This window comes from Kogia breviceps, chromosome 8, assembly GCF_026419965.1.
Source record: "Kogia breviceps isolate mKogBre1 chromosome 8, mKogBre1 haplotype 1, whole genome shotgun sequence".
In the NCBI taxonomy this organism is placed as follows: Eukaryota; Metazoa; Chordata; class Mammalia; order Artiodactyla; family Physeteridae; genus Kogia; species Kogia breviceps.
In genome coordinates, this window is record NC_081317.1 from 76,237,715 (window position 1) to 76,261,057 (window position 23,343).

A 23,343-nucleotide genomic window follows, 5' to 3' on the forward strand; every position below is an offset into this window, starting at 1 on the left:
AATAAATGCTTGCTGAAGGACTGAAGCCATCTATCTCAAATGCTTGCTATTGATTGCAAGAATTCCTCCAGAAAATAAAATTTGTTTCTTTACCTATTTGAGAATAAGTAGGTTAGACTTTTATTTTTAAATATATCTTTATGCTCAATTTAACACTGCTTTTGAGTGACAGGGAGAGTAAATCACTATAACCAAGAGTCTACTTTAAAAATTCACACTGAACAAGAATCATGCAAGGTTGTTTTTATTAAGCTTTATGTTTAGATTACATCTAAGTATTTCAGGCATTACTTCATTTGACAAGCAGACATGACATTCTAGGAAACATTTCAACAAACTCCAAGAACTTCACAACTATGGGGAACAGAACACATCTAGTCTGCAGTTAACAGGTATGGTAAGTACTTCAAGGGGTGATCAAGGGAAATAAGCTAAATGATAACTGGTCCTCTTTCATAAAATGTTTATCCTAGACAAGTAGCTACAAAGAAAAGCACATGACCGTTACAGAGCTAGAGAGATCTTGCATCCAAATCCATCATTTTCATTATGGGTAGGACTTGGGTGTCACATATCAGAAGGCAGATGATTCCTTCAGAATAAGCTACATATCAAGTTTTCTATGTGTAGTATTAATGCTAATATGATTAGCTCATGTTTAAAAAATGAAAGAAAGAACAATTTTGCATTTAAAACCCACTATGATATATTAGCCACTGAAGGAGGTGCTTAGCCATTGAGGAGTCATCTCTGCACTCTTGTAGTTTATGAGTTCTTCTGAGAAATTTTGATTGTGACTGTCTTGACCTCAGTGTATTCATGGAGACCATATTCTCCGCTAGAGAGAGGGGGAAAAATGAACAGAATTTAGCAGAGCAGTACAAATATACTATGGTCAATGATAGTCGAAGTTTGTTCCTGCTTATCTGGCTAGGGACAATGGAAAATATTTTCTATGTACAGAAGCATTTCAAATAGTAGCTAGCCAACCATAAGATATCTGGTCTTATATAAATCCCCTTGTGGGAAAATTTTTTAAATAATTTTTTTGCATTTTTAAATGATCATGTACCCTCAGTAGACTTTCAGAGAAATTGTTCATCTTTGACATTTTTTCTGCTTGACTATAAAAGGGCTCAACACACTCACACACACATGCACACACACAAATCGGCCCAACAAGAATTTTATCATATCCAGCTTAGGTTCAAATAAATAAGATGGCTATATTACTAGAGGAAGAGTAGTAATTTATAATCACTTGAGTAGTATAGAACAACTATAAATTCAAGTATAGCTCAGTTTAGTGTATTTACCAATTGGTCCACAAATGAGGAAGGGGCTAAAAATGCCCAGGCTTCTATTTTCACTCTAACTGGCCCTAATATGGCTTAAAACAAAATATTTTCTAGCTTCAGTTTTAATATCTTTTGTTCTTGATTCTTGGCGAAAACAAAAACAAAAACCCCCCAAAACCAAAAAACCAAAAATCTGACCTTAACTGTTACAACTTTTTATTTGAGGGTGGGGTTGTTTTGTTTTGTTTTGTTCTGTTTTAAGAGGGGGAGAGGGTTCATTGGCCTAAAATTCAGGGCTTTTGGGCTTTTTGTGGTTGTTGGATTTTTCTATTTATGCAACCCCTGTCATTTGCTTATATAACTCTTAAATCCAAACCAAATGATTAGGAATTAACTTGAGTCAATCAATTAAAATCCTTGTATCTTGTTATCAGGTTTATTGAGACCTCCTACCAGTTTTGGAAACTGACTGTGATTTACCCTTCATTAAAGAGATAACTAAAAAGATTAGGCTAAATTATTCTCTATATTGTTTTGATGATAGGATTAAATTACATGTACATAAGAATACTCTTAAAATCATAACACTCATGCACATGTAGGCTTACAGAGGAAAAAGATCTTGATCTTTTTCTACCCCTCTCCTTTGGTGAGGTAGACAGGTATGTAGAAGACATCTTTTTCTCCTGGGTAACCTAATCCTCTTACACTGATTATTTTCTTGGGCCATTAAGCTTCTGAAAATACCTTCTAAAAGCTTCAATGAGCATGTTCTTCAAAGTAATTAAAGGGTTTAGCCTCAGTTGTCTGAAACCCATTAAAGGATAATATTTTAGTAAGTATTTTATCTCACAGAGTTAGATATATTAACCCATGATTTTTGCCAATAGGCTTTCCATTGTATTTTGGGTTACATGGACACTTGAAACTCTCAGGAGAGTACAAAGTGTGATAATTGTCTTACTCAAGCTGAAATAAGCCCTGCTTCTTAGTGTTCCAATGTATACAAATTCCTATGTCTATGATATAACACAAAAACATCTTTATATTTCTGTTTATATCACTAGCCTATGAGTTATTGGTTCTGTGCTTCTAAAATTGTCAATGTACCAGTCACCTGGGACCTGATGCAAATGCTGATTCTATTTCAGCAGGTCTGGGGATAGGCCTGAGACTCTGCGTTTCCAGCATACTTTTACGTGATACCCACGCTTCTTATCCAGGGTCTACACTGGAGTAATAAGATGCTAGTAACAAGTTACGCCTATTTTTCACTCTGTATCCAGAAATGAGCCTGGCACTAATTAAGTAGGCACAGGAAATGTTTGCTGAACTGGTTTGGCAAATATAATCAAGCAAAAACTACTCACTTAGCCCACCAGTTTACACCACTTTATTTCTCCCCATTTCTGAAGGGGACAGGAAGAAAGAAATATCTTGTGAGGTGTTGAGAGCCAATTAAGTTTGAAATGGCATACTAGTAAAGTCTCAAGTGACCTATGTTAATCTAAGTAAAAATTAGTGCAATTACACAGAGAGAGGAATTTCTACCATTTAACTCATTCCAGGGCCAGCACCATGACCTGAGATGCAAATCCTGGTTTGGGCACTCAGCATCCACCACATTGGGCTGTGCATACTACTATTTTTAGCTCTTTGAGAACTCTTCCCAACTGATCAATTCTACCTTTCTATCTTTGAAAATAAACTGTAGTTGAACTCTTGGGAGTCATTTGAGGTTATTGCTTCAATAATTCTCTTTAAACATCTTGCAGCAAATGACTTATTTATTAAATTTGCCAAATTTGGTTTCAGATAGACATTAACACTAGCATCCTCAGCTGGAAGTTTTGAAGTAAAAATTACAGTATAACTTTTACCTTTGTATTTCAAAGAAGCAAATTATCTATACCCACAGTCCAGATATTTAAGAAATTACTGATGGTTGATTCTTGTTTTCATCCACCTCTTCTTATTTGCTTTACATATGTCTAGAACATAAAGTTTGACTAAATTGTATTTAACAAAATTGATATGTTTAGTCTACTTTAATTATTTCATCCCTTCTGATTATTTTATCTTTGACATTCCTAGGGAGGTGTATTAGATAGCTGGGCCAGCAGTAAATCTGATCTTCAAAATAATCTAACTTTTGTTATAGCTCTTTGTACAAAGTAATTAGTGCTGCCAAGGGACTCCTCAATAATGGATATTATAAAGACAAGGAGCTAGGGATGGATGAAACCATTTATTGAGCCCCCGCTTTGTGACAGATACAGTGCTAGGGAATGAAGGCGTAGTATGTTTCCTAACTCTCACAACCATCTTAAGAGGAACATTAACATTTCCCTTTTAAATAGGAGAAATTAGACGCTCAGAAGTTAGGCAACTTGAACTGGACTGTGTGGCTAGCAAGTGGTGGAGTCAGAATTCACAGGCAGGCTGGTTAGTCTCCAGTTATGTTTACCACGCCGTGTGCACCTTTGACAAATTGGTCTTTTGCCCACTCCACCTCTCCAGAAACATTCTAAAGCTCTCCATTGCTTTCCCTGCTCCACTAATATATGTAAGCCGATTTTCTTGAATTCAAGCCTTCTTAATCTGTATCCTATTTAACTCTGAAATCACACTTCTCACCCCCATAAATCCCCACCTGTCAGGCAAATTCACTAACCCCTCAACATGCCACATGGAGCATTCCTTCAAGAATGCCCTCTTCTCTGCTTCCTAACATCCTACATTTGTTACATGCCCTAGATTAAGTCCTACCTTTTCTGTTACGTCTTCTCTTATTCTTTCTTTCTTTTTCTTTTTTTTTTGCAGTACGCGGGCCTCTCACTGTTGTAGCCACTCCCCTTGCGGAGCACAGGCTCCGGACGCGCAGGCTCAGTGGCCATGGCTCATGGGCCCAGCTGGTCCGCGGCATGTGGGATCTTCCCGGACCGGTGCACGAACCCGTGTCCCCTGCATTGGCAGGCGGACTCTCAACCACTGCGCCACCAGGGAAGCCCGGAAGGTGAGTTATTGAATAATTTCATTTAATTCTTTTTTTTTTTTTTGCGGTACGCGGGCCTCTCACTGCTGTGGCCTCTCCCGTTGCGGAGCACAGGCTCCGGACGCGCAGGCTCAGCGGCCATGGCTCACGGGCCCAGACGCTCCGCGGCACAAACCCGCGTCCCCTGCATTGACAGGCGGACTCTCAACCACTGCACCACCAGGGAAGGCCAGGTCTTCCCTTATTCTATCAACAGTCTTTAAGTTTTTATCCATTGCATTTTCACCAGGGTTAGAACCACAGAATCTCAAGCATGGAAAGGAGCTCATAGACCTTTTATTTTCTTCTCCCACTCCTATCCCCCACCACAAATGCTGAGCTTGTCTGACAGATGGAAACAGTGAGAGTTAGTGAGGTGACATGAATGTTATAGGCTGGTGGTGCCCAGATTTTCCATCCTCCGATACTGCGCTCTGCATTTTAACTGCTTCTCTACCTTCGTGAGGCACGGACTCCCAGTCTGTTACTATTTATTTAATAGTGTGTGTTGGTTATTTTGCTCTCTCTATATTTTTAAATGTTCCTCCTGCCACCACGATTATATGGAAGGTGGGATGTGGTACCGTGTTTCTGGGGGGTCCTAGGACCTCGTATACATAGTAACTACTTAATGAAAGTATATTGAGAAGGAGGATGGATCATTTTAACATGCCCTCTTTTCACTGACTCCCCAATGGTAGTTGTTTCATTGTGATTTTGCTGATTTATTTAAATGACAAGTACCTGGCTCTTTAAGGCACTCATGACCTTTGGAAGCTGAGACTCACTTTTCCTTGCTGTTTACAAAATGAGCAGCTTTACTATGTTTGATTCCATAAGGTTTGAATATAATGTGTCTTTTCCTGATGATTTTTAAAATTTATTGATAAATATGAGAAAATTTTAAGAAACAAAATGGTTAAAAGTTCTTGAACAAAACTGACCAAACACATTGCCACTACGTTCTGTGTGTAAATATGTATGTGCACGTTTTTAAAAAGTCAGTATTTCCTGGTTTGAAAAGCAACTGAAGGCTCATAAATGCATTTGTATAATATATATATCCTCAATCTAGTCATGACTATAAAACATGTTTTCCTTAGTTAAATTTTTCTTTCAGTTTAGATTTTAGTACCAAAAATAACTCATTCAGGTTATTTTAGAGTCTACATCAACAATATTACAACAAACGAGAATCATTACTCCTACACTGAAAAGTTTTTTGATATAAAGACACCTAATTTACTTACGTAAGAGGCATATTCAAATAGCTAAACTGTTCTTATATTTGCACACTTCTTACAATCACCAATTTGTAGTTTCCACCTCGTTTCTGGAAATGTTTCCCCAATATATTACATTCATGTATACCGCAAACAATTCTAGAAGTAGGCAGTATTTCAGTAACCAATGTAAAGTGCTTAGTATGATCTCTTGTGAATTGTAAGAGTTTAATAAATTGTATTTCCCTCTGCCATCACCTTTTTGCACTTTTTGGGGTAAATCCAGCATTTTAAAAGCTGTTTGACAGTATTAATCTCCAGGAAAGAACAGAGGCAGGTTTTAATCTGAGTAGTAGCTAAGGATTAATTCCTTGAGAGTGAGAACCATTTTTATCAAGATAAGTATTTATCTTAATGAAAGTTATTCTTACAGTTCTCGACCATTTCCAGACATCTTGAATCCACCAAAGGGGCACTGGGCAGATACCACACTATAGCAGTTAACCCTGAAAAGAAAATAAGTACGTTATAGGTCATACTTAACCTATGAAATAACTCCTAAATTTGTAATTGTTTGAAATTCAGAGAGTTCTTTAGCAACTCCATTAATTTTAATATTATGTAGTCATTTTTGAGCAAAAGTAGCACTATAAATTAGAATGCAGGAGTATAAGCATATGTATATATACTGCCTAGGAATTGTTAAAAAATGGTCCAACTCTATGTGTGGATAGCCATTTTGGCAGTACATCATGTCCCTGAGAAGTTATAGCTTGAATTATAAAAGATAGAATACCCAACGTACCATAAGGGGAAGGATATGGTCTGTGAGAGACGAGGTTGTTGGATGGGTGTTCTTTACTGCCTATACTCAGTAAGCTTTGTAGTTCTCTTGTGGGTTGTGTACTTAACAGGCTAGAATTAATTCTCTTTCATAATTGTAATATGTCTCATATTACTTAGTTCACTTTTTTCATCAATTAATTCAAAAAACTGCTTATACAGAGGCCTTGACAGGAGTTGGATTTCATTCTTAATTTGCTTATCCCTTGCCATATTTTAAAACATGTTTCAAAATGCTTTTATGAACATATAATTATAAAAACATGAATAATTAGAATTTAAAAACATTATAAGACCTACATTCAGACTCAGTCACAGAAACTGATATAATTGGTGGGTTTGATGTATACCCTCCTCCACCCAAATCAGTGTAGATATTTTTAAAGCTCTCCAGACACCTCTACTGTACGTACAGCCAGGGTTGAGAATCGCTGCTTTAGAGTCTGAAATAGGTCTGAACCTCAGCTGTCATTTATTGCATGATCTCGATCAATTATGCAACCTCACTAGGCTTCTGTTTTTCCATCAATAAATTTGCCATACCAATTAACAGTTGTAGTAAGGTAACATGAGATAATGAATGTGAAGACTGCCACGTGGTGCTTAGCGTAGAGTGCATACTGACTAAATCATGAATGTCCCTTTGCTTAAGAAAAAAGATTCTAGAGCTATCAAGAGGGTCAAGGATTTCTTGGCTGTCTCTCAAGGATAAATACTTTTCAACGTCCAGTGGATTTGGTTGTGACATTATCAGGAAGAAAATAATCTTGGACTGTTGCTGGGACTGAGGGGACAAAGTGAGGTCTGATAGAACAAAAATTACTAACAAGGCAGTCCAGAGACAGGGGGCTGGGCAGGGGATGTGACAGTTTGAGAGGCATTGCCTTGGCACGTATATACTCTAAATTAAAGTGTAAACATCAGAGATATAAACCAGGTCAAAAATAAAATAGACATCCTCCTCAAAATGCAATATGTTCTTCCAATGTAAGACCTTCAGACATCTCTAATAGTCCCAGAGTAAAAAGCTGATGTAAGAGCTAAATGCTTGTATATATAAGGGCACTGAATATATACTGTCTTACTACCTGATTATCTTGATTAAACAGAACTTTTATCTCCCTTGTGTGTAGCATAGTGCCAAGTGCCTAGAAATTATTTATAATAATAATACATATTGTATTAGCCAAACATCAATAAAGTATTTTGGGCAAGTAATTTCAGAAGGCTGGATAGAGTTAAATATATATGTGTGTGTGTGTGTGTGTGTGTATATATAGATATACAGATATAGATATATAGATGTAGATATGTGTATATATATATATATGCTATATCTATCTATCTATCTATCTATCTATCTATCTATCTATCTATCTATCTATCTTCTCTGCTCTTCTAAAGTTCTTCCAATACAGCAGGATTTTTGTTTGTTTGTTTAATTTTCAAACAGCAGGCCATGTGATTCCAAACAAAAAATCAAAGTCAGAAAAAATTCAAAGTAGCCTGTTAATGTGGTTAACATTGAAAAGGTGATATTACATAGGTTTGACTTACCACACTGTCCCGGCCTGCAGAGCAGAGGAGACTGTGATGGCTTTATCAATGTCTTTGGTAAAAATTCCTGCTGATAAGCCATAGAAAGTATTGTTTGCTCTCTTGATTACGTCATCTAAAGATTTAAACTTCATGATTTGCTGCACCGGTCCAAATATCTATACCACAAGAAATGAATGGAATAAATCAAAGTAATAGGTTACAACTAAATATTTATTTTGCATTATAGTTATAAATCTATGTAATATATAAATAAAATATTTTATTTATTATATTTCATGTAAATAATACTTATGTTTTATATTGACTATAAGGTACTTGGCACACAGTGAGCAATCACTAAATGTTTGTTTATTATCAATAAAACAATCAAAACTGCAGACCAATATCCCTTAAACCACAGACCAATATCAACTACAGCAAATATTCCTAAAAAATATTAGTAAATAGTGTTCAGCAATACCTACAAAGAATTGTACACCATCACCAAGTGAAGTTCGTTCTAGAGATGTGAGGCTGGTTCAGTATTCAAAAATAAATCAAGGGCTTCCCTGGTGGCGCAGTGGTTGAGAATCTGCCTGCCAATGCAGGGGAAATGGGTTTGAGCCCTGGTCTGGGAAGATCCCACATGCTGTGGAGCAGCTGGGCCCGTGAGCCACAACTACTGAGCCTGAGCATCTGGAGCCTGTGCTCCACAACAAGAGAGGCCACGATAGTGAGAGGCCCACACACCGTAATGAAGAGTGGCCCCCGCTCGCCACAACTGGAGAAAGCCCTTGCACAGAAACAAAGACCCAACACAGCCAAAAAAAAAAAAAAAAAAAAAAAATCAATCAATATAATATATCATATTAACAGAATGAAGGAAAAATATCACATAATCATCTCAATTGATGCAGAAAAAGCATTTGACAAAAATCCAACCTCCTTTCCCCCTCAACAGATTAAAAATAGAAAGGCACTTCTGAACCTGATCAAAGGCAGTTATGAAAAATCTTACAGTTAACATCATACTCAATGATATGGTACTGAATGCTTTTCCCCTAAGATTGGGAGCAAATCAAGATGCCCACTTTTACTACTCTTATTCAACATAGTGCTGGAATTCTAGCAAGTGAAAAAGGCAAGAAAAGGAAATAAAAGGCATATAGATTAGAAACGAAGGAATAAAATTGTCCCTATTTGTAGATGACATGATTGTCTACATATAAATTCCCAAGGAATATCCAATAATCTTCTAGAATACCTGAGTCCAGTGATGTCACAGGATGCAAGAAAATATACAAAACTCAAATATACTTGTATATACTAGCAATGAACATGTGCATACTGAAATCAGAAATACCATTTACAATCACTCAAAAAATACTTAGGTACAAATCCAATAAAACACATATAGGACTTGTTACCAGAAATTACAAAATGCTAATAAAAGAAATAAAGGAAGATATAAATAAATGGAGAGATCTACTATATTCAATAACTGGAAGATTTAACACAATAAAAACATTCATTCTCCCCAAATTGATATATACACAATTTTAACACAACTCCTCTCAAAATTCCAGCAAGATTTTTTAGTATATATGGACAAGGTTATTCTAAAATTTATATGGAAGAGCAAAGGAATTAGCTTAGATAAAACAATTTTTAAAAAGAAGAATAAAGTGAGAGGACTCAGTCTTTCCGATTTCAAGACTTATCATACAGTTACCAAAATCAAAGGAGTATACTCAATATTTTGTAATAACGTATAAGGGAAAAGAATCTGAAAAAGAATATATATATATATATTCATATATATATGAATCACTTTGCTGTACACCTGAAGCTAACACAACATTGTAAATCAACTATACTTCAAAAAAGTAAATAAATTTAAAAAGATATAGCTAGAGAAATAGACACATAGATTAATAGAAGAGTAGAGAACCCAGAAATTGATACACACACAAATCTGCACAACTGAATTTTCACAGTTGCAAAGGTAATGGAATGGAAGAAAAACACCTTTTCAACAAATGATGCTAAAGCAATTGAACATATAGGCAAAAACAAACGAACAAACAACCTTGACTTAAATCTCAAACCTTGTAGAAAAATTAACCTAAAATGGATCACAGACTTAAATGTAAAACATAGACTATAAAGCTTTCAGAAAGAATTAAAAAATTACACGGATAAAAGTTTTTTTGGATTTAGGAGTAAACAAAGAGTAGTTCATAGAGTTGACACAAAAAATACTATCCATAAAAAGAAAAATGGATAAATTGGACTTCCTTAAAATTAAAAACTTCTGTTCTGAGAAAGACCCTGGTAAAGAAGATGAAAAGACAAGCTACAGCCTGGGAGAAAATATTTGTGAACCACACATCCAAAAAAAGATCAGTATCAAGAATGTATAAGGGGTTCTCAAAACGCAACAGTAAAACGCACACAATCCAATTAGAACATGAGCAAAAGAAATGAAGAGACATTTCATTAGGGATGTTATCAGAAGGCAAATAAGCTCATTAAAGATGTTCAGTATCACTAGCCACAAAGGAAATGCAAATTTAAACCTCAGTGAGCTATCACACCTATGAGAATGGCTAAAATAAACAATAGTCACAACAGATGTTAGCGAGGATGCAAAGAAATTAGGATCATTCATACATTGCTAAGGGGAATGTGAAATCGTTCAGCCACGCTGGAAGACAGTTTGGCAATTTCTTAAAAAGTTGCATCTACCATATGACCTAGCATTATACTCCTGGGCACTTATCCCAGAGAAATGAAGACTTACGTTTACACACAAAAAACTGTATACTGATGTTTATAACAGCATTATTAAAAGTAGCCCCAAACTGGAAACAACTCAAAGTTCTTCAAAGGGTGAATGGTTAAACAAACTATGGTGCACCCATAACTATGAAATACTACTCATCAATAAACAGGAACAAACTATCCGTACATGCAACAACCTAGATGAATCTATAGAGAATTATGCTGAGTGAAAAAAAGCTAATCCCAAAAGACTGCATGAAGTGTGAATCCACTTACGTAACATTCTTGAAATGACAAAATTACAGAAATAAAGAAGAGATTAGTGGTTAAGAGAAAGCCAAGGGTTGCGGATGGGATGGTGTAGGAAGGATAATAGATTTGGCTATTAAAGGGAAACATGAGAGATTCACGTGGTGGTGAAATGTTCTGTGTCTTGATTGTATCAATGTTAACCTACTTGCTGTGATATTATATTACAGTTTTGTAAGATGTTTTACCAATGATGGAAACTGGATAAAGAGTACCTGGGATCTTTCTATATTCTCACAATGGCAACTGAATCTACAATTATCTCAAAATAAGGAGTTTAATTTTAAAAAACGGCATATCACTTTATTCTTTTCTAATTATTTTCAAATATATTATTTCCAAAGGAGGAAAAGCAACCATGAACGTGGAATTGTATTTTCTATTACTTTAAATCTGTGAAGGAAGCACCTAGAAATTGTTCAGCATCCTGATCTGCAGTCGACTGGAAGTTCTCGGCCTGCCCAATGAATTCCTGACTATTTTTTAGTCTTGATCAAAAATAAATTACTCCTGTGTCAGTATTAGAAATGAAAAGTAACATTTATTGGAAAAGGTGTTCCAAGAGCTGAGAATGTTACAGTAATAAACTTTGTATACATCCACACAGACAAAATATGGCAACTAAGGGAACAGAACAGAATGAAACCATTTACCTCCTCTTTGGCAATGCGCATCTCATCAGTGACATTAGAGAAAACCGTGGGCTGGATAAAGTAGCCTTTATTTCCCCATGGACCTCCACCACACTCCAGTTTGGCCCCTTCCGTCTTCCCGCTTTCAATGAGGTCAAGTATTTTTTCATATTGTTCCTTATCAATCTATTTGAAAAATACCACATGAAAAGGAAAAAAAATAACAACTCATAAAGATAAGACTTTGCCCGGCCCGTAAATCAAGGTTTCAAAATGCTAGGCTATTGTTATTAAGTGAAATGTTCAACCAAAACAGCTGACAGAGGCTCAGATTTATTGTTGGGTATATTTTATCCCAAGACTTTTCTGGAAAGAAACCTTGAAGATAAATATTTGTATTTAGTGTTCGTTTCACAGCCATGTAAGAGAAGTGTATTGGCACTGCAAATATGTGTAAACCTTTTCACACAACTGTCATCTATTTCCAGGAAGAAATGTCTGTTAATCATCAACCACACTTACCTGGAAACTGTAATCCTAAATGAAATTAAAAGGTGAAAGGAAAAAAAGAAAACTCTGCTACTGGGTTAATTAGACATGGCAGTTGGCAAGCAGATGCTTTGTGACTTTAGGAAGATTCCTCAACCTCTGCTTCTCTTCATCCTGACCATCCCCTTGTGGCGACGTCCATGCTGACCACAGCCTGGTTATCCCACGCAGTTGAGGCCCCCTTGGGGCAGTGAGTAGGTCTGGTTCTACTTTCTGACCTGTCCTGATTGCTGCCAACCTACTTTGTTAAATGGACCACATCTAAATATATTACAAGAACTACAGAACTTAAATGGTTTATTTTTACAAGGAAAGAATGACTACAGAGTTCTAGCTGGGAACATCAGGAGCCCATACCTCTCCTCCATGCACTGGAATTGGGACTACCTATTGCCTCAGTTCCTATTTGAGGGGGTTGAAGGATTGGGTGATTCTTGGACTCCAAATCACTGTTGAAGACTGCCTTGTCTCAGACGTGGCTAGGGTTAGGTTTTAAAGGAAAAACATTGGAGATCCTGGAGTTAAGGTGTGAGCCTCTTGTCAATTTGCCTTGACTCTTCTGACTACTTAAAAACTGTTGTTCTGGGCTTCCCTGGTGGCGCAGTGGTTGAGAATCCGCCTGCGGATGCAGGAGACACGGGTTCGTGCCCTGGTCCGGGAAGATCCCACATGCCGCGGAGCAACTAAGCCCGTGAGCCATGGCCGCGGAGCCTGTGCGTCCGGAGCCTGTGCTCCGCAACGGGAGAGGCCACAACAGTGAGAGGCCCGCATACCGCAAAAAAAAAAACTGTTGTTCTTTATTGTCCTCTTTGACTCTGTAATCTCCTCTATCTTCTAAATCCCAGGAAAAGTTTTCAGAGTTCTCACTGCACACAAGCCAGCTCCATATCCAATTAGATTAAATGCTATTTACACATATAACAAATTCTTCCTTGGTAAAGTCCTTTTCCAATCTGATTTCAAAGACCAAAATATACATTTCCTTAAAAAGTTGGAAATTTAAAAAAAAAGTTGGAAATAATCAGTATTTTCATTTGAAAAAGAAGTTATGATATCCACATATATATAATTTTATATTATAAATTAGAATATATAGTAAAGCTTAGTAAATGAGTGTCTGTTTCCATAAGCTCTTTTTTATAACAACAAATGAGTATTTCAAAGGGTAAAGAAGCTTCAGGGGCTTTTCTGTCTTTTTACTCCTTAAATTCCCAACGTTATCTACTTTTTCTACTTATTCAGTGCAACCTGTGACAAAAATATTTTCACTTATCAAGTTTAAATTATTATGTTAAGTAGTTAGATCACTGGATTATTTACTTAAGAACCCTATGAATGGAAATTTTCTTAATATGAAGCGTTCTAGCTCAATTTTTGAGCCTCCGGTTGAATTGTGCAGATCCCCTGATGGGGGAAAATATTGCCCAACAACGTTTAATATTAAGTATCTTCTCTTCCCTTCCTCTCTCTTCTTCTTTGCTTTCCTCTTCACATATATATTTCTTTCTTTCTATCTATCTATCTATCTATCTATCTATCTATCTATCTATCATCTATCTTATGTCTGTTTGATAGATGTGTATTGCAAATGGGAAATGTGTTTACTTTTACATAGATAGATAAATAGATATTTTGAGAAAGAAGCAATCACAGCTAAAACCTTAGAATCCCATCCTTTTTTAGAATGGGAAACCAAGTCAAAATTGAATTTAATACGTGTCTTGGCATCCATTTGGAAAGTTACCCAATATCAAAATTAGCAACTACTTCTATGTAGTTACTAAACACAAAGATAAATACAAAATATAACAAGATTAGACTTAACAAAATGTATTACTTCATTTACCAGTTAAGTTATTTTAGGGCTTTTAGATTTCAATATTTGGTATTGCCTAAGTCCTAAAATTTTCCTACTTGGGTATCTTGGCATGAGCAGGAAAATCCAAGACAGCCTTTTAACTTTCTAGACTGTAAGCTCTATGAGATCAGGTAGAAACTCTGCTCTGGATCAAGACCTCAAAGGGCAGGAGTAAATTTAGAACCAAAGGTCCAGGAGCTTGAAAGCAGACAATGAACAGAGAACTGTGTAACGAAGAGGGAAGGGTGAGCTTTGGATAAGAGAGACACTCTCGTTGATAATGGTTCTAAGCAGACAGAAGAAAATGGGAACCCTAGGGGATCATTGAGCTTTAACAACTAAAATGGGAAGTTTGCCACAAAGCCAGGAACTTGGGACTTTTTAAGACACTCATGCTATCTTTAGAAGGTCAGAGTGACTAAAGACTTTGGAGAGAATTTATAGAGGTGTGCCAGCTGCCTGTATCTGGGGATGGAAGCCAAGAAAAAGGATTGATGCTGAGGAAAGAATAAATGATAGGATTGTATAAGAACTTCCAAGTGGATAGGAACTGTAAATAGGGATTCAGAGGTGTACAGATTGAGGAAAACAAACTTACAGCATTCGTTATTTTTCCTCACATCTTTAATTTCCAACATATCTCTTCAACTGTTTCTGGATGTGATAACCGGGCAACACAAAACCAGGATACTTTCTTTACAATTGGGAGTTAGATTCATTATTTTTTAAATCACCAAACTGATACAGTATTGTCACCTGGGAAGATATGTGAATGGGAAGTAATCGTATTCAAGTAAAACCAGGTCTAGAGAAGATACTTTATTCTTGTGCCTGGTGAACACTATTCCGTCTATTTTACACTCACCTGAGGGCCTTGATTGACTCCTGGGGTTAGAGGATTTCCAAGAACATACTTTCTAGCCTGCTCAACACTCTTTCGAACAAACTCATCATAAATTGATTCTTCTACAAAGAGCCGGGATGCAGCTATACAACATTGGCCCTGGTGGTAGAATACCCCGTGGTGTGCAAATGCAACAGCACTGTCCACTGCAAAGAAGACATTCATGTTAAAGAAGAGATGTTTTCTAAAGATTATATATTTTTATACATCTTTCTCAGAGGTGATATGGTGGGATAAAAAATCATGAGTCATATAGTCATAGATTCAGTATATTCTACCTCACCAGCCAGGTGACACATTAACCTTTCTGATCCTTTATTTGCTACTAAAATGATAGTAAAAATAGCAGACTCTGAAATAATAGTGGTTATTAATACAACTTTAATATGTGCAATTCCAAGAATGTGGAAACTATCCTAAGATCAAATCTCACTGCAAGTGATTTTTATAAATATCTCCATTTATAATTAGACGACGTGAATATTTCTTTCAGGCCTCAGGTTTTAACTAATGACAAAGAAAATATAAAATATCCATTACATTAAATAAAAATTTAAAAACATTCTTAGATACCCTAATCAGTAGAAAAAGTGATATTTCTGAAAACAAAAAAACCCATAACCCCCCCCAAACCTCCAGACAACTAATATTCAGAATTGCCCACCCACCTTACAACCCTATTCTATGAAAAAATTTTTCCAAATTTATGTAAAGTGTGCCATGTTATTTCATATATGCCTATAAATTCTTCTTAACTGTTTTATTTGAGATGGTTATGTGGGTCTTAAAAAGAGGAAGTAGTTTGCTTCATTAGTAGATCCTAAACAACCAGAAGAAAGTTTTCTTTGCATTTTAATTTTCTAAATGCAGGAGGTTTAATTTAACATTGTAGCAACTGGATATTGTTATCTTTATTTTGTGAACTAATCACATCCGCTTAGCTGTAGTGAAAGCAGTTTACAGGAAGATTTGGTAAAATCAGAAATCTTGTCATGTCTGTAGAATGTATAAGATAGTGTGCTCTAAAAAGCTTCAGGTAAGATCACAATAACAACTTAAGTCATCTGAGTTGATTGCCTCAGACCAATAATGCAGCTCTTAAAGAGACAGATGAATGTTTGACCTTCTTTTTCTGCTGGAAATAATTGTGGGATTCTACTTGATAATATAATCAGGATGAACCTAGGATATTGTATAATGGAGTCACATCATAATTAGAGATTTAATATATATAAATTCAACTATACCTGCTAGAAAAAAAATGAGAGAAATTACTTAAAAAGTAGGCATCCTTTTCCTCTGGCCATTTAATTCAATGAGCGTGTGACCCAGAGAGAAGGGAGACGACAAATGTGCAACTTGCTGTCTCTCCAGCTGGTCTCGGTCCAACGTGTCTGAGGGTATCTCACCACGCTTAAGGTGATGCTAATATTTAAAGGTATGGAATTAACAATATACATTATGACCCCTAAATGCAAAATAGTTAGTTTCTCTAGAGTTCATCTGAGAAAATAGCAATCTATTCCAAACCAAGAAATTGTGTCTGTGTTGGACTTACCTAGGCGTTATAATTTTAGGACAATTTAAGAGATTTTTCAGAGTAATTTTGGACTCTGGTTAATGCCTTACACTTTGACATTAGAAGCAAACCCTTCACTGTATGGCATCACCAGACACCAAAAAGGAGAAGGGTGAGAAGTGAGCAGAGTGGCTTTTACTCACGGTCGGCATCAGCAAACACAATGCAAGGACTTTTTCCTCCTAGTTCCAGGGTCACCCTCTTCAAATTGCTTTTCCCAGCAGCTTCTTTGATCATTTTGCCAACCTGAAATGGAGCATTACAAAGGAGGAGGCTTAATCTGCTCTCATGAAGGCAGGTTTCTTTAGCAATTTAAATTTATATGATGTTTATGCCACAGTTACGTTTCATTAGGGGGAAATGGCATTTTTCCAGATTTGGCACTTTCAGATACCAAAGACTCCTCCATCCAAGCATAAACATATGATGGATCATGAAAACAGATATATTGAACGTGATAGCTGACCTTGATTTACATGGCCAGACAGGTTATTTTTCATTTTAATCAGAACTTCATCTTTCTTCTGATCAGTCTGACATATCATGATCCAACCATAATTTATCTATTTTGACTTTTCATCCCTCTGTTGAAATCCAGAAAACTCTATCCAGACAAAGTGGCGTATTTACCAGCCTTGAATCTCTCTCTGCTTCTCATTTATAATGAGACCCAAAGGTCTCACCCTGACTTGGGCTGCCTCCAATCCTACCCTTCCTTAGGGTCCAGCTCGTATCTTAGCTCCTCTTTGAAGCCATCTATGATGACTCAAGGTGAACATGACCCTGTCTTTCTCTGATCTCCAATAAGTGCTCTCATGAGGACTCGTTTCAGAGTTTCTCTTGGATTGTATTATTTGTATAAATATCAATTTCCCAAACAGATGTTGCCTCCCTGGTAGCAGTGACAATGTCCTATCATTGCATCCCTTTTCTCAGCACCATCTGTCAGAGAGGGCTCATGTAACTATTGATTAACTGATGTCCCCTCTCCCCCATGTCTCTCGGTCTCACTTTCTCATGCTGTCCTCCACACCTTTGAACAGTGGAGTTAGGAGAAAGAAATTGGGTCTGTGTTCTGTGCTGCTACTTCAGTTAGCTGGAATCCTACTTTTTAAAAAAATTATTATTATTAATGCTAGTGGCCTCTCTTCAGAGAAAGAGTTTTCTTTTTTTTTCTTTATGGATCACTTCCTATGAAGATTTATTTCTGCAGTTCTTTATATTTTTCTCATTTCTAAAATCTGGTCTATTTTATAATTATTTCTTATTTATTTATTTATTTATTTATTATAACTATTTCTTCCTTATTATTTTTTACTGAAGTCTTAGTACACTAAAAGGATCTTTGCTTTTCTTTTTTACAAGATGATTCATTTTATCTTGCTTCTTTTATTCTCTGGATTTCTTTTTTTCCTCAACACAACAGATTTAAAGAAAAAGTTTCTATCTCAACTGAATAAAAGTTAAGTAGACGCTTGCTGAATGTGTGTTTAAATTTTAACTGTTGAACCGACTCCTACTGTGCGTTACAGAGTAGAGCATTAATTAATCTGCTAATGTTTTCATCTTATTTAAAATCTTCATGCACTAAATCAAACCCTTAAATGTAGGTTAATAAAAATAAACTAAAAGTAGACTGGCAATGGAAAAACCCTGTTTGAAATTTCTCTTATATCCCATTTTGGTTCCACAGCATATTTCTTATGACAACTCTCAAAAATTGAATTTTCATTTGAGGTGATTACGAATTTTGTATTTTCTAGATAATAATCTTTGCCTTTCTCCCTTTGAATTCTCCAAATTCTTTCTCTGCATCTTCCTTTTATTTTCTGGGGGGTTTGGGGGGGGGTTTGTTTTTTTTGTTTGTTTTTAGCTTAGAAAGATTTGCTGGAGAAGCTTTATTAAAGCAGATAATTTTTGTCTTGCGGAAGGGAGTAAGATCAGAGGCATTTTTCTAAAAGCTACAAATGTTAAAAGAACTAGCATGGAGAATGGTTAGAAGTATGAGTGAGAAAGAAAGGTTACACTTTTACTTCGTGCAATTTCATTTGGCAAATAAAAGGTCTGTTTGAGTTTTCCCAAAGGTCTAGCTAAAGTCAAAATAAGGAAACATCAGTTTTTGCCCCATGATTTTGTTCCCTCACTTGGGAAGAAGTAAAATGTTGTCATTTTTTTCTCAAAAAGGTCTACAATGAAGAGAGGATAAGCACTATTTAGACTATGGTAAAAAGTATGTTCCATGATATTATGGCATTGCCCTTGTGGGGCAGAAGTAGCAAATGCTCATAAAAATGTTCTAACTTAGCACATCCTGCACAATGTGGGTTGGATTCTGTTTTAAATGAATCTAATGGGACATTAAAATTCTTACCATGCCAGAAACATTTTTATAATGAGCGTGACTGCTACAATGAACCACAAAAACATAAAATCCATAGTTTGCCTCTTTCATGGCATTTGGCAAGTTCACTACTATCTGCAAAGCAACGAACCTGAAGCTAAAAGAGGACCCAGAAAGACTGATTTTCTGTGTGGCTTCTAAAATCATCTTAGTTACACTTAATTCTTTAATACTCAGTCAGAAGTAGTTACTGTACTGGTTTCTGGAGATGAGAATGAATAAGATAGTCTTTGAGGATAGTCAGCAAAAGGGAGAGAAATACATAACAAAGCAAGGAGCACGTACTATCATAATTATATGTCAGGGACAATGGGGGCACAGATGGAAAGTTTTTAAATTCAGGATGCTCCTGGGACTGCAGAGAAAGCCATAGAGGGCATGTGATGGGAGCCACATTATAGTAGGTGTGGCCACGCATGAGCAAAAGCCTGCGGGAATGAAATGATGCATGGAATAATCAGGAAGTGATGGGGCAGCGATGAAGAAATATTTTGTGGAGAAGGGACCTCTTCCCTCACACCTTATGAACTAGTGTGAGAAATTAAAGAGTGACTGAAGGAACAGTAGAATGGAAATGACTTTAGAACACACAATAATCATGCCATTTAGTGACTATTCTGTAGGATGCTAAATGTTTTACTACTCATTAGCTTATTCAGTTTTATTCGGTACAACTCAATAAAGTAGATATTATTATTCCCATTTTACATGTGAAGAAACTCAAGTTTCGTAAGGATACTTAACTTTTGGAAGACATACTGCTAGGAGGGGTGGACTTAGTATTTAAACCTAGATGTTTCCTAGTCTTCTCATATCAAAGTTTTTTGGGGGAGGGGGCAGGTAAAGTACCCCTAAAGTGCTGTAGGGGTTCAGGGATGAGCCAAGACAAACAGGCAGTGATGCAGAGATGGCATCATGGAACAGCAGCCTCTGGCTCAGACAAACTAGAGGAGTGTGTGGGATCTAGAGCAGAAGCTGTTATGTGGCGTCCCTGTTGGGGAAGGTCTGCAATGCGAGGCTGAGGAATTTGTACCTTCCTGCTTTACCTCCTCTGCTGTGATTTCAACCTGTGACTTCATCATTTTTTTAATTTATTGCTATATCTTGACCATTACCAGTTGTTTTGTCCACAGACTCCTTATTGAAGAATTGGTTTTCCCCTACCTCAATTAGGAGTTTGTAGAATGTAAACTGTTTCTATTCTATGTCTATGAAAAATAAGAAAAAATTATATATTGATTTATCTAGTTTTAAACAGATCAAGAAAAATAAAATTTGATTTTCTATCATTTTAGTTCTCTATGTAAACTTTTCTTTATATTGGAGTGGCTAATTAGGAGTATAAAATAATCAAATTAGCCTTTCTACACTATCTGGAATGTTCTTCCTGTTTCTCTCTCCAGAAAGTTAAAAAAGTAACCATTTTCAACACCCAGAGCATTTAGAGAGCATTTAGCATCCCTCCTCTCCCCCATCCCTCTCCTTTGAAGTGCCTACGGCTGGGGTCCTGTTCTTTAATCTTCTGGATAGCCAAACTGGAGCTACTGAGGCAGAAAAGTTAGGCTGGATCCGGGAAGCTGAGCTGCTGACTCCTTTTCAGAATGTTCAGGGAAGAGAGAGCCCCAAATAAGGAGCTAAGGGTGAGGCTCTGCTCTTCGATTTCCCTAATCTACAGGATAAAATTACAATTCATTCATACAAATCACTGTGGCCTAATTTATATTTTTTATCATAAACCTTACTAATCATACGACAAGGTCTAATCAGCCATATTTCTCATCAGAGAAAGTAATAACATACTAAAGACAGTTTACTCCAGTCCTTCTGCTTTTGTAATAGGTATTTCGTTTCATCTCAACGACATCTGCTTATGTTCTATAAACATGTGTGAAGGCTAGAATAAGGAACAAATCATTAAAAGAACTTTTGTTTTAAGGAAATGTCAGCTTAAAAACAGTAACATAAAACATGCTTCCGACTGCTTCACTACTGGCCTGAGTAAATGATGTTACCTGTGTTGATCCTGTGAAGGCCACTTTGTCTACATCCATGTGAGAAGAAATGGCCGCCCCTGCAGTAGGCCCATAACCAGGGACAATATTCACTACTCCAGGAGGAAACCCTGCCTAAAAGATAACAAGTAAAATAGTTGGAACAGAACTGATCATTTAATTCTACAGAGAAAAGAGGAGAGTATGGGATCAAAGCTGCCTCTTTATGCTAATCTTATGAGTTTCTCTACAAAGAAAGATGCATGTAGGTGGTTTTATTATTTATTATTATTATTATTTCATTGTTTAGCCCACTTAAAATAAACTCAAGGGTTGCATTATTGAGGGACTATTTCTCCTCAGAGTAAGTCCATCTTTGACTTTCATAGATCACTGCTCCAATGATGGCTGTCTCAAATTTTTATTTAATTCTTTTTTTTTTTTTTTTTGCGGTACGCGGGCATCTCACATTACGGAGCATAGGCTCAGCGGCCATGGCTCACGGGCCCAGCCGCTCCGCGGCATGTGGGATCTTCCCGGACTGGGGCACGAACCTGCGTCCCCTGTATCGGCAGGCGGACGCTCAACCACTGTGCCACCAGGGAAGCCCTGTCTCAAATTTTATAATAGTAACTCAAAAAGATAGTGTTTGTAAAAGTGGTTGGTAAATTACTCACAAAGAAGGAAAACAATGTGTTTATTATCCATTCAGCAAAAATAAGAAGCTAAAGGGATCTTAACATTTTTAGTTTCTACCTGTTGATTGATCAGGGCATACCAACTAGGTTGCAAATTCCTATCAGGATTATTTAATCAGAAAAATGTTAGGTTAAAAATCGTCATCCCAGGGCTTCCCTGGTGGCGCAGTGGTTGCGGGTCTGCCTGCCGATGCAGGAGACACGGGTTCATGCCCCGGTCCAGGAGGATCCCACATGCCACGGAGCAGATAGGCCCATGAGCCATGGCCACTGAGCCTGCGCGTCCGGAGCCTGTGCTCCGCAACAGGAGAGACCACAGCAGTGAGAGGCCCGCGTACCGCAAAAAAAAAAAAAAAAAAAAAAAAAAAAAAAAAGTCATCCCATTCATGATCAAGCTTCACAGATTGATTCCAATCCCAATTAAAGAATTATCAAGTACAGAGCAATGTGGCAACTGAAACAACACGTTGAAATTTCATGTTATTTGCATCAAAATGTCTCATTTTGACATCTCTTTTGCCTACTTTTAATTTGAAGTGAAGAATATTTTTAAGATATGGATTCAGATTTCCTGAATTTTAAATTTCTAGGGACTAAAGCTTATTTTTAAAATATTGGTATGATATAAAGGCCAATAACTTGTTTGCAAGAAAAAATATATTAAAACAATCTAGATAGTTGATGAAAATAAATTTTATGTGCTCTTTTGTCACTTGTTGAGCAGGAAGGTAAATGCAGAGGAAACCGTAATAGAAAAGAGAATATAAAGGTATTCCCTCATGGGTGAATGAGTTTGGAAATAATGTAGCCCAATGACACAAGCAAGCATATTAGCTCAGAAGCCTCCAACCTTTGGATAGACTACACAAATTTGTAGAATTTCCAGGCTGTTAGTTGCAGTTATACACCAACTTACAGTTCACCGTTTGAAAGAAAATCATAGCAATTTCAACATGAACTTGCATTCATGGGTGTTGGGCAAAAGAAATTTAAAAAGTGATCATAAGGGCAGTTGGACATGAAGCTTTTGGTCTGGCTTCCTGTCCTCCTTTGGGCAGAGGTTCATTTGGGTTGACTGCCAAAAGTCCCTGCCAGCAGCTATGCTTAATGTGTCCCCACTGGACAGGAGCCATTGGCAGATAATGTAGTTTACAGTAGCAACAGATGAAGTCTTCCTACTGTAAATCAGGACTCCTGAGTTCTTGCACATACGTTTTTTTTTTAAGATATTTGAAATACAACTTTATTCTGATTCTAAATGAAAAGAAATGGGAATGACAGTAACAATCAAGATTCCACCTCTCAATATCATCATGTGACTGTAGCAGTCTTATATTTGAAACTCAAGGAGGAAACAACTGTGTTCCAAAACAGCTAAATATGCAGGTCCAAAAAAATAAAGGTTTTTTTTTTTAACTGCCACATTCACTCCAAAGCCCATCCATCTCCTTCAGCATCCAAAGATTAAACATATTTTGATTTAGGAAACGTACCTCCTTTATTAAAGATGCCATGTGAAGAGCAGTCAGAGGGGTTTGCTCTGCTGGTTTCACAACCACTGTGTTTCCGCAGCTGAGGGCAGGCCCTATCTTCCACATGAGCATGACCAGTGGGAAATTCCACTAGAAAGCAATATATAACAATAGATTCTTTGTATTGCTGAAAGCCACATTTGCTAATCTAACTTCCACATTGTACACT

At 36.7% G+C, this 23,343-nt stretch overlaps 1 protein-coding gene across 1 annotated transcript in view; it reads right to left on the bottom strand.

Annotated features, from left to right (window-relative positions):
* Positions 1-228: 228 nt before the first annotated feature.
* Positions 229-23,343, bottom strand: part of ALDH1A1 (aldehyde dehydrogenase 1 family member A1) — a 57,907-nt gene continuing 34,792 nt past the window's right edge. Inside the window, exons 6-13 of the mRNA XM_059071159.2 lie at positions 23,136-23,264; positions 20,966-21,079; positions 16,696-16,798; positions 14,935-15,119; positions 11,684-11,848; positions 7,956-8,113; positions 5,987-6,061; positions 229-838 (exon numbers count right to left, since the gene is read on the bottom strand). Coding sequence (XP_058927142.1) covers positions 766-838; positions 5,987-6,061; positions 7,956-8,113; positions 11,684-11,848; positions 14,935-15,119; positions 16,696-16,798; positions 20,966-21,079; positions 23,136-23,264 — 1,002 coding nt within the window. The 3' untranslated portion in view covers positions 229-765. The remainder of the gene's footprint in view (positions 839-5,986; positions 6,062-7,955; positions 8,114-11,683; positions 11,849-14,934; positions 15,120-16,695; positions 16,799-20,965; positions 21,080-23,135; positions 23,265-23,343) is intronic.